This window comes from Hypanus sabinus, chromosome 1 (genome assembly GCF_030144855.1).
Source record: "Hypanus sabinus isolate sHypSab1 chromosome 1, sHypSab1.hap1, whole genome shotgun sequence".
In the NCBI taxonomy this organism is placed as follows: domain Eukaryota; kingdom Metazoa; phylum Chordata; class Chondrichthyes; order Myliobatiformes; family Dasyatidae; genus Hypanus; species Hypanus sabinus.
The window spans coordinates 75,080,540-75,092,926 of record NC_082706.1 but is presented as its reverse complement, the minus strand read 5'-3'; the positions used below and the strand labels follow the sequence as shown (position 1 = coordinate 75,092,926).

The 12,387-nt window shown below is 42.1% G+C and overlaps 1 protein-coding gene across 1 annotated transcript in view; it reads right to left on the bottom strand.

Moving 5' to 3' along the window:
* The window catches only part of LOC132394689 (dual specificity calcium/calmodulin-dependent 3',5'-cyclic nucleotide phosphodiesterase 1C-like), a 319,390-nt gene that overhangs the window by 140,756 nt on the left and 166,247 nt on the right, over positions 1-12,387 (bottom strand). The window contains exons 6-7 of the mRNA XM_059971072.1: positions 11,782-11,898; positions 6,451-6,591 (exon numbers count right to left, since the gene is read on the bottom strand). Of these exons, the coding sequence (XP_059827055.1) occupies positions 6,451-6,591; positions 11,782-11,898 (258 nt within the window). The remainder of the gene's footprint in view (positions 1-6,450; positions 6,592-11,781; positions 11,899-12,387) is intronic.

Genomic DNA, 12,387 nt, shown 5'->3' with positions numbered 1-12,387 from the left:
AATTCGGATATAAAGTTCCAACAGGACCTTTTATTGAGTACTTTCATAACCTTCCTCTTAACTAAGGTTTTTTTCCCGGTCCCTTGCTTTCAGCTCCTTTTTTTGGTAGTAGGCATTAATATCTTCTGTTGCTAAGTGTATTTACAGTTTTGGGGGTTTAATTGTCCTGATTTATATTCTCTATATTGTGTTGTGGTTGGTCTGGAGTTCTATTTTTGTTGCGGGGCTTGGGGAGGAAAATAATTTTACATCTTCAATTTGGGTGCTTTCTCAATTATCTTTTTTTGTATTATATCATTACTGTATGTTTATTTTTGCACTGTATTAATGTTCTTCATTTTGATCTGGGTTTTTTTATCTGTAGCGATGTAGAAAATGTATAAAAAAACTAATTAAAAAAAAGACAGGGATTAAGGAAATTCCATAAAATGATATACAATTGAAGTGAATTCAGTGAACCAAGTGGGGATTTTTTCTCATTGGCAGCTATTGATGCCCGTGAATGTATCAGTTAGTTGGATGCTGAGGCATGCATGTTGACTATTTACATGGAAATTATATTCATTGTTCTGTATTTTACCTGGGATGACAGTGCAAAGAACAATCATTTGAGTTCTCATGAAAAGTTTCCCAAAACTTCTTCAGTGGTGGTTTTGTAACTTTAGCAGATGTTCACTGAAAACCCTGTCTGAGACAGGCAGAAATCCGAATGATAGAGGAGTCGGGGGTTGTGGGGAATAGGAAAGAAAGTCAAGTTAAGTGATATTCTTATTAAATATAGAGCAGGCTTGAGGGGCTTGTGGTCTGATGCACTACATAAAACATACGATACAGAGACACAATGGACTGCAGATATTAGAATCAAGAAACCAAATGTTCTTCTGGAAAAGGATTTTCAATCCAAGATGCTGACAGTTTCTTTCTGCCCATAGATGCTCAATTTTAGAAAACCTAGCACACTTATTTTTCAACATAGTCCCCTCCTACATTTGCACACTTAGTCCCGCGGTCATGGAGCATACGGAACTTGGACCTCCAGAAAGTGTCCCCAGATGGGTGATTGATAAGTTTGTGGCCTAAGGTAGAAGGAGATGAGGTATTAACTTCAAACTTTCTGCATAATGTAATGGGAGCTGTATAACTCATCTCCTTCTACCTTAGGCCACGAGCTTATCAATCACCCATCTGTGGACACTTTCTGGAGTCCAAGATCTTTATGCTTCAGAACCGCTGGACTAAGTGTATAAATGTAGGAGGGGACTATGTTGAAAGATATATGTGCTAGGTTTTCTAAAATTGACTCCTTCTACCTTAGGCCACGAATTTATCAATCACCCCTCATAATGGAAGATTTAATAGGTTAGGCCTTTATTCTTTGGAACATAGAAGACAGGGAGAAGATCTTGATAGTGGCATACAAAATTATGAGGGGTATAGGTAGGGTAAATGCAAGCAGGTTTTTTCCACTGAGGTTGGATGGAACTACAACCACAGATCTGTCATAGGTCGGGTGTTGAATCAGGACCCAACTGCAGGACACAGACACTGGAGTCCCAGAAACAGGACCAGATGGAACCCAAGGACGGGATGGGATGCAATCTAGGCAGGGGAAGCAGGACCAGGATGAAGGACTGGGAACAAGGAGCCTGGGGTGGACTCTGAGCCTGAGACCAGACAAAGACCCAGAACCTGGGTCTTGCCTCGGGCTTGGACCCCCAAACCTAGGCAAGGACGTGACGAGGCTTGGCTAGGGACTTGGGGTCTTGAGGCTTGGGTTGAGGCTGCAGACTTGGCTTGAGGCTGGAGGTTGCAGGCTTGGCTGGAGACGGGGTCTTGAGGCTTGGCTGGAGACGGGGTCTTGAGGCTTGGCTGGAGACGGGGTCTTGAGGCTTGGCTGGAGACGGGGTCTTGAGGCTTGGCTGGAGACGGGGTCTTGAGACTTGGCTGGAGGCTTGGGGTTTTGGAGCTTGGGGAACTCAGAGGCTGGAGCTAGGGGCAGACTAGGAACTTTACATCAACATAGAGCCGGGACTTATCCACCGACAAGCCAGGACTCGTCTATAACTCCACACCAAGGTGGGGCAGGACCATCCATTGGGTAACGGCAGAACGGCCTGACCTACCCAATGGAGGCAAAAACAAGACAAGACAGATCCACCCCACAGGGCAACGGCAGAATGGCCTAACTTACCCCATGGAGGTGAGGACAGGAAGGGACAAACACCAAGGAACGACAGACAGTTCCACCTCTGCATCGGGGTAGCTCTAAGCAGCCGTTACAGCCGGCAGCCTCGGCTGACTACGGAAGCAACCGGATCCCTACCTAGCTCGGAGTGGCTGAAGGCCACCCAGCTGGCCCAGGAAACAATACCGCAATGACCGCTCCGACTACTACCAGCAAGACTCCCAGAAACCATGGTTCTCCAACACGGCCCCAAGGATGGCAATAGCCCATTCTAGCCTTCCACCAGCCATCTGTGCCATAAATCTCTTGACAAGACAACCCCCTAACCACACTCAATGCCAGGGCCACTTATATTCCCAGTTCCAATATGAGCCTCAGGTGTTTCTAGTTAAGTCCAACCGCAGCAAGGGACCCCTGGAAAACCCACAGACTTTGAACTGAACCACCACAAGATCATGGGTTAAGGACTAAACATGTAAAGTTTAAGGGGAACACGAGGGGGAACTTCTTCATTCAGAGGGTCATGCGGGTGTGGAACGAGATGCCTGCACGTGGTGCATCTGAGCTCGATTTGAACATTGAAATGAAGTTTGGATAGGTACATGGATGATAGGGGTATGAAGGGCTGTGTTCACAGTGCAGGTTAGGGGGAGGAAGCAGTTTAAATGGTTCTGCATAGACTAGGTGGGCCATAGAGCCTGTTTCTGTATTGTACCTTCCTTTGACTCTAAGTAGAAGTGAGCAGTTAGGACACTCAACCTGTTTCACCATTCAAAAAGACCACCGCTGATTTCATAGCTCATTGTTGCATTAATCCAATCTCCCCTCAGTTCAATTAATATCTAAAAATCTACTTTGAATATACTCAGTGACTGAGTCTCCACATGTGACATGGGTAGGGAATTACTCTTAGGTAAACCCCTTAGCTTCACTGTGTTGGATTGGGCTGTAGAAATGTTATTTTCTTGTAGTTTAACTTTCATATGCTTGTTTGTGGTTTTATATAATCACCTATATGCGCATGGTTATTTCTGTATTTCTCTAGAAACTTCTTGGTTTCAGTGTCATGTATCATATTACTTGAATCTGGCTTTCTGGTTGGTTGCCAGTGGAATTTAATGTTATCAGTGGTCTGGTAAACGACAACCAGACCATCGTTCTTTGCTGTCTTTTCGTTAAGGCCTTTCCCTTACCTTTGTCTGCTTTTGCCCTCTTTGTCTCTCAACATGCTTCTCCCTTCAACTTCTTTGTTCTTGTAACACTTAATAAAATGATTGTAAGCAGCAAATTTTATGCTTCATTCTTAACTTCTGAGGAGCCTTTCGATCCACCAATTGTGACTCAATGGTTCTGGACACCCAAGCAAGAGAAATCGTCAACAACTTATCCTGGCAAACTTGTTAAAAATCATAAGTGCTTTAATAGGCCACCAGTCATTTTTGGCTAGTGAAGTCTAGTTTGGTTAATCATTCTTCACAGTACAAACCCATCATTCCATGAATCAGCTTGTGAACCTTCACTAAAATCTGTGAACCACAAATCTATCCTCTTTTTGACCTGTACAAAATTTTCCATATGCATTTTCACCAGGGCACTATGTAATTGGAACTCAACCCTTCCTGCAATAAAGGGAAGCCATCCAACTTTTTAATTGTTTACTTAACTTGCCTATTAACATTTGGTAGTTCATCAGCAAGAACACCCTGTCCTTCCTCAACACCAGTATCCTTCAATTTTTATCTTAAAAAATTCCATTTTCCTATTTTTCTCTCAAAGTAAATATTTTTTATTAGCAATACACACGAAATGCTGAAGGATCTTAGCAGGCCAGGCAGCATCCATGGAAAAGAGTGAACAGCTGACATTTCAGGCCGAGACCCTTCATCAGGACAGGTGTTGCCTCAGAATTTTTTTGTATATATAATTGACTGCTTGAAGCTGAACACAAATACTCTAGGCCTGGAATATTGACTGTTCAATTTTTTCCATAGGTACTGCTTGACCTGCCACTTCATGTGTGTTGCTTTGGATTTCCAGCATCTGTAGATATAGCTTTTTGTCTTACTTAGTATTTCATCTGATACATCCTTGCCCATTCATCTGCAACGCCATTTAGTTTTGTATTAACCAACTTGGATATATTGCACTTGATCCTTCCAACTGACTCACTGATGTAGACTGTGAACAGCACTAATGCCTGTGCTCCTCATTAAAGGCTCCATCCTGAAAAACAAAACTGCTTATTCCTACATCGTGTTTTGTTTCCTCTCTGTGTGCCATCTTACTATCCCTGTTTCAATTCCTCTTTAAATCATAAGACATAGGAGCAGAATTAAGCCATTCAGCCCCTTGAGTCTGCTCCACCTTCAACCATGGCTGATTTATTTTCCTTCTCAACCCCATTTCCTATGTATATACGTAATGGGGGTTTATGAGAAGCCTATAGAAATTCAACAGGAAAATATGAACATAAACACGAGAAATTCTGCAGATGATGGAAATCCAAAACAACATGCACAAAATGCTGGAGGATCTCAGCAGGTCAGGCAGCATCCGTGGAAATAAATAAACTGTTGGCAGTTCCGGCTGAGAAGCAAGGGGCCACAATGGAGGGAGGAGAAAGGGGCTAGTTGGAATCTGATAGGAGAGGGGAGTGGACCATAGGAGAAAGGAAAGGAGGGGACTCGGGGGGGGGGTGGTGATAGGCAGGTGAGAAGAGATAAGAGTGGGGAATACAAGAAGAGGTGGGGGAATTATTTTACTGTAAGTAAAAATTGATGTTCATGCTATCAGGTTGGAGGCAAACAGAATATAAGGTGTTGCTCCTCCAACCTAAGGGTGAAGGTGAATATGAACACACACCTATGAAAGCACCCAAATACACAAGTACAAAACCTTCACGTATGGGAACATATTCATAACCGTGCACACGCGTGCAGTATCACACATAGACATGGTGGTGAAAAAGGCACTTAGCATGCTGGCCTTCATCAGTCAGGTCTTTGACTACAGGAGTCGGGATACTATGCTGCAGTTGTATATGTTGTTGGTGAGGCCACATTTAGAATAATGTACAGTTTTGTTCCCCTGTTACAGGAAAAATGTGGTTAAACTGTACAGAATGCAGAAAAGATTTAGGAGGATGTGGCCAGGACTGGTGGGCTTGAGTATAGAGAGTGGCTGGCGAGGCTAGGTCTTTGTTCCTTGGAGTGTAGGAGACTGAGAGGTGACATAGGCATTTATAAAATCATGAGAGGTACAGACAAGGTGGATGGTAGCTGTTCCTTTTACGCCAGTGTAGTGGAGTCCAAATCTAGAGGTATATGTTTAGAGTGAGAGGAGGAAAATTTAAAAGGAACCTGAGGGGCAAGAGAGAGGGTCATAACATGGTAGTGCAGTGGTTAGCACAATGTTTTACAGTGCAGGCAATCTGGGTTCAATTCCCGCCACTGCCTATAAGGAGTTTGTATGTTCACCCTGTGATCGTGTGGGTTGTCTCCGGGTGCTTCAGTTTCCTCAGTCAAAAACAGTCAAAAAACAGTGCCAGTTAGTAGGTTAATTTGTCATTGTAAATTATCCCATGATTAGGCTGGGATTAAACTGGGGGATTGCTGAACGCTGTGGCTTGAAGGGCTAGAACGGCCTATCCCACACTATTTCTCAATAAATAAATAGATAAAACTCACTACCAGGTGAAGTAGTTGAAGCACTTGAATAGGTACATACAGGGACAGGTCTTACAGGGATATGGACCAAACACAGGAAATTGGGACTAGATAGTGGGCCCATGGTTGGCATGGGCTTGATGGGCCAAAGGGCCTGTATCCATGCTTTATGGCTTTTGAAATGTAAGATTTTTAAAATCTCTGTACACAAGTTTCATAAGATTAAAGTGAAAATATAGAAGTTAAATTCATCAATCTCTCATTTCTACGTATGTGTGGATTGGAAAGTTTGTACCTGTCTATTTATGTCAGGTTCCTCTGCAGCACAATGCTGCTGACACTCTGAACTGACGAAAGCACCCAAAGGAATAAATCTGTAACAACGGAACGATTTCTGATTGATGCGTACATGTATAACATTTAGCTCATGCAGCTCATTCAGGCAACACAACATCGGGGCATGACAATTACAACTGGATCAACGGTTAAACTCACTGGAACTCACAACCTGGGGAAGGAGCTGTTGTCCTTGTACCTTGGTTTTGGAAGATTAGCTGCAGAACTGCAATTTTACAGAGGGAATACCCAGACGGTACTTACCACAACACCAGTTCTCAGCAGAAGTGAATGGACTGTCTGGGTAACATCTGCGGCATGTAGCAGATTGTGATAGGGATTTTTGTATTTTGTATATCCAGCTTCCAGGGCTTCAATTAATGACACAAGGGAAGAAATAGGGATCTGAAATGAAATAAAACATCAGATGTAGAGACCGTAAAGAAAATTTACTGATATAAAATGCTGAAATGCAGTCTGTTTTATTGGCTTGCAGTGATCAGATTATATAAAGCTGGGACAATCTCCCATATGTTCTACTAAAACTCTGTTGAGTAAAGCAAGGAAAAAAGCTCAAACTAATAAAAGAAGAGAAAATATAAGCACACATAAACCGAATAAAATTGCCTCTCGTTAGCTTTTGAATTCTGTTCAAATAAAGTTAACAAGCTGTCTGTAAGGAGTCTGTACATTCTAGCCAGGCCACATGGGTTCCTCCGGGTGTTCTGGTTTCCTCCCACATTCCAAAGACGTACCAGTTGGCAGGTTAGTTGGTCATTGTAAATTGTCTCACAATTAACTAGGATTAGATCTGGGGACTGCTGGGCAGCATAGCTTGGAGGGCTAGAAAGGCCTATTCCATACTGTATCTCAATAAATAAATAAAAGGATATTTGTGAAGTCTTTAGTAATTGTGACTTTGGTCTAAAAACCTTAAAGACCTAATCTTCATGTTAACCATGGCAAATTATGAAGATGAATGAGAAATTTGTGTCCTAAAGCAGATCAATAATGCTAAGTTAGCTGTTAGTATCACTAATCTACATACAGTCTAGTTATAGGTATAATCCTGTGCTGCTCTTAACAGGATATCATAACCTGACCCAAGCCCATTCCCACTGACTGAAAGGAGACATAACCAATGGGCTTAAGGAGGCCTTTTATAATAAAAGTGGAAATCAGAAACAAAACCAGAAAAGGCTGGAAACATCAGTGGAAAGAGAACTAGAGGAAATGTTTCAGTCAGTGTCCCTATGTCAGAACTGTCAGAAAGTCTTCAAACTGAAATGTTAACTCTATTTCTCTTACAACAAATTTGGCCTAACCTGTTAGTTGTATAATTCTTAACATTTCTCATTCCAAATCTAATGCTGAAACCTAAGGAGATCAGAAGCTTCTTTGTGACATTTTTAATAAACATATATAAATAATGTTTGGGTGGCAGGGTGGAGATATGTCTCTACCAAAGGAGGTGTAAGACCCTCTTTTCCTACACTAGCCTGCGGGTCACCCTTGGGTAAGGTGTACCACCTTCTTAGCCTCCCCATCCCAATCAGGGTCACGTGAAGCCATGGGAGCAGGTGGTGGATGATCGTCTGAGCAGCTGGTGCAGATCATGTCCTGGTTATGCAACCACTGACACCAGGCAGACATTTTCTGAAGAGTATTGGTAATGGCTGGGGTTAACCATCTTGTAAAGACACTGCCCAGAAGAAGGGAATGACCAACCAGTCCTGTAGAAACATTTGCCAAGAACATTCACGGTGAAGGAAAAACTATGATTGCCCATGTTATACAACATGGGACACAACAAATATCTGTGGATCATGTTGCCGCCAGCTCCAGGAAGGTGTTGGAGTCAGTATGCGGTCTAACAAGTGGAGCATGTGATCACATTTTCCTTGTGATTGCAAGACCCTGTTCAACATTGATAATATGGAATACTGCAAGCCCAATTCACTGCTTCATTGGTGAGACCGACGGTGAGGGAGCTGACTAGATTTACAACCTTCTGCAGCTTCTTTCAGTCATGTGTGGCAGCCCCTCCATACCAGACTGTGATGCAGCCTGTCAGAATGCTCTCCACAGCCAGATTAAGAGAAAAGGACTCCCCAGGGAGAGAGTTCAGCAGGAGATGGGTGGGATTTTTAGACTATTTCCCCTTAGTGCTTATTGAAGAGAAAATCGGGGTGCTCAAGAGGTAAGGAAACAAGTGGAGATGGTGTGGAATACATTCATATTAGCAGAGAGGAGGTATTTGTAGTCCTGAGGCATATTAAATCCATTTGGCCTGATGATTACATTGTTGGACTTTGTGGGAGGCCCCTGCAGAGATATTTGATTAATAGTAAAATTCCCAAAGACTGGAAGGTGGCTAAAGTTATTCCACTGTTTTGGAAAGGTAACAAGGACAAGTGAGATCGGCCTGAAATCAGTAGCAGGGAAGTTACAGAAGGAAATCCTGAGGGACACGACTTGCTAGTATTTTGGATAGACAGAATCTGATCAGGAGGAATCATCATGGTTTTGTGCATGAATTGTTGTGCCTGACAAAACTTTCAGAATTTTTTGATGAGGTAACCAAACAGGTATAAAAGGGTAGGGCAGTGTAGTCATTTATTTGTAATTTAGCAAGGCCTTCAACAAGGTCCGCCTTTGCGAGGTTGGTCTGGAAGATTAGATCACGTGGAATCAAGGGAGAGCTTATTAGGTGAATTCAGAGGCAGGAAAAGGAGGGTGGTGGTTGAAGGTTGTTACTCAGAATGGAGGCCAGTGACTAGTGAGATGCTGCAGGGGTTGGCGTGTTGACCCTTGCTGTTTGTTATTTGTACAAATGAGTTGGGTGCAAATGTACAAGACTTGTTCAGTGAACTTTTAAATGACATGAAATTAGGAAGTGAGGTTGACAGTGAAGAAGGTTATTGTAGATTACTTAATCTCGATCGGTTATCAAAGTAGATCAAGGGGTGCCAAATAGATTTCAATACAGATAAGTGTGAGATGGTGCATTTTGGAAATCTGAATCAATATAGGACTTGTACTAAGGAGTGTATACTAGGGAGTGTAATGGAACACAGAGACATCGGAGTGTCAGTGCACTGTTCATTAAAAGCAGTATCACTTGTAATCAGGGTGGTGAAAAACGTCTTTAGCATGCTGGCCCTCATCAGTCAGAGCGCTGTAGAGGAATTGGGACATTATGTTGCAGTTGATAAATGGTTGGTGAGGCCACACTTGAGAGTAGTGTGTACAGTTTTAGTCACCCTGTTATAGGAAAGGCATGGTTAAAATGGAAAGAAGGCAGAAAAGATCTATGAGAAAGTTGCTAGGACAAGACAGGCAACATTGCCCTGCTGAGGGTGGTGAGTATATGGAATGAACAGTCTGAGGAAGTTATTGAGGCAGGTACAGTAGTATCAATAGTATCATTTAAGAAGCATTGGATAGGTACATGGAGGTGTGGGTCTTCAGGGGATATAGTGCAAACACAGAAAACTGAGTCTAGTTTCATGGGCATTATGGTTGGGAAGCAGCCATTGGACTGAATGGTCTATGTCCGTGCTGTATCATTCTATGACTATAGTGATGAGAACCATATTGCAATTCTTTCATTTACCATAGATCTCCCCTTAGAGATGAATTATGCTTCTCATGAAAGCATCCCATTTCCATGGTTCTTAAAATTATTAGAAAATCTTTCAACATCATCTTTTGCTCAATAAAGAATGCCCTGAAAAAGTAGAGAGATTTCTTTGTATTTTGCTGGAGTAGCAAGGAATGTTTGTCATTAAAATTTCCATAAAACTGTTGTGAAAATTATAGGCTTTGATTGAAACTAAATATGGAGGTGATCTATGATTTAATAATGCATGTGCCATTTTATAATGGGACTTATATTTTATAAACACCTTATATTGCACAAGTAACAGCCAAAACATATTCCAAGTGATGGAGTAATGGCGTAGCTTCCAGTATGATATCTACAAAAACTATTGTCCAGGCATTATGAACATCATTTGTAATGTTACACAGAGGCTTCCATCATGATCCCTTCATCAGCTGTTTTTGCCAGGTACTTGTTGCTTTTTAACAACCTGCAGCTCAAAGAGCTTAGCACTTACAGACAATTCTCTATCTGATATCATCACATGGACAATCAGAGACTTTCTCCAGATCAATTTTTGACAAATCAGAACTATTTTCTTTTGCTCTCTCCAGCATTTAAATGTCACTGGCCTTGGTTCCATCAACCCAAAAGTGAGTGGTAAAGTTAACTTTATTTGTCACATGTAGAGAGAAACATCGCACCATCCAGCGAAACGTGCCAACAACCAACACGGTCCAAGCATGTGCCAAGAGCAGCCCACAAGTATCACCATGCTTCCAGCACAGGCATAGCAGGCCCACAAGTTAGTAATCCTTATCCATATGTCTTTGGAATGTGGGGGGTGGGGGGAGAAACTGGAGTGTGGGAGGAAACCCATGTAGTCACTGGGAGAAACTACAAGCTCCTTACAGACAGCAGTGGGAACTGAACCTCAATATTCCAATCACTGGTGCTGTAAAGCACTACGCTAACAGCTCTGCTACCATAGCAACAATCTCCCTGCTCCTCTCATGCTCTTATGCTATCTCTAGAAATGTGTATTGCTAGGATCAGAATCACACAGCATGGAAGAAGGTCCTACACCCCACTGTCCATGCCAATGATCAACCATCCACTTATACCAATCCCACATTAATCTCATTTTATTCTCTCCATTTTTTCACTTAATTCCATATACCACAGGAAATTTACAACAGCCAATCCACCTATTGGCACACACATATGACATAAGAGCAGAATTAGGTCATTTGGCCCATTGAATCTGTTCCACCATTTCAGCATGGCTAATCCATTACCCTCTCAGCCCCAATTTCCTGCCATTTCCCCGTATCCCTTCATGCCATGACTAATCAAGAATCTATCAACCTCTGCCTTAAAGATACCCAATGACTTGGTGTCCACAGCCACCTGTGGCAACAAATTCCACAGATTCACCTCTCTCTGGCTAAAGAAATTCCTCCTCATGTCCATTCCAAATGGACGTCCCTCTATTCTGAGGCTATGTCCTCCGATCTTACATGATCCCACCATGTGAAAACTCCTCTCCACATCCACTCTATCGAGACCCTTCAACATTCGATAGGTTTCAATGAGATTCCCCCCTCATTCTTTGGAACATGCGAGGAAATCAGAGCACCCAGAGGAAAACCACGAGTCAAGGAAGAATATACAAACAACACCATAAGATCAGGATTGAACCCAGGCCACTGGTGCTGTGAGACTCAGCTCTTTAGATGATGGGTGGTACCATCCCATGCAGAGTGGTGAAACTCAGGAATTCTCAAATTTCTAAACCAAAGAGTTGTGGAGAATTGATCACTCAAGGTATTTAAAGAGCAGGTAGATTTGAAGATCTTTATTTTCCAAAGAAATTTCAAAGTACTTTTTTTGCATTCTGTAACAAATGGGTTGCATTTTTCTACATATTGCACTGCAATATGTAAACAAAATGATTGTACATTTAAGCAGGCCAAAACATTTCTACTCACCTTAAAGCGACTAATGAGATCATATCTGGTGAAAAGTTCATAAACAACGAATCTAAGTGTGTGTTCTCCACAGGCCTCGTTCAGTGCAAATACGTTGAAGGTCCATTTATCAATATTCTGAAAAACAAGAGTAAAGGAGACCGCTTCACCATGACTGATTAACTTTATCACTGTTTTGTGCAATACCACTGGGATTTCTATTGGTTCGCTCACAAGGGCAAAGGAACATAGAACATAAAATCATGGAACCAGATACTAATGGCACAGGATGCAACATTTCCCTCTTCATATTGAGGAAGGGATCCACCATCTCATCCCACAGATCACAAGTCTGAAGCCTTGAAGTCCATGGTTTTATCTTTTCAGGCACCAATTTCTGGACCTTTACTACATATGGAATTTTTAAAATCCCTCATATTCCCTCTAGGAACTACCTTAAATGTGCCCTTTTTAGTCAATGGCAATAGGACCTTCTTATTCACAATACCCAAACATTTTATGATATTACACTTCAACTAAATCTTTCCTCATCATTTATCTTAAAGAGAGCAACAGCATCCTAGATAATTTGGTATCATTACTAAAATTCTCCAGCCCTGCACCATC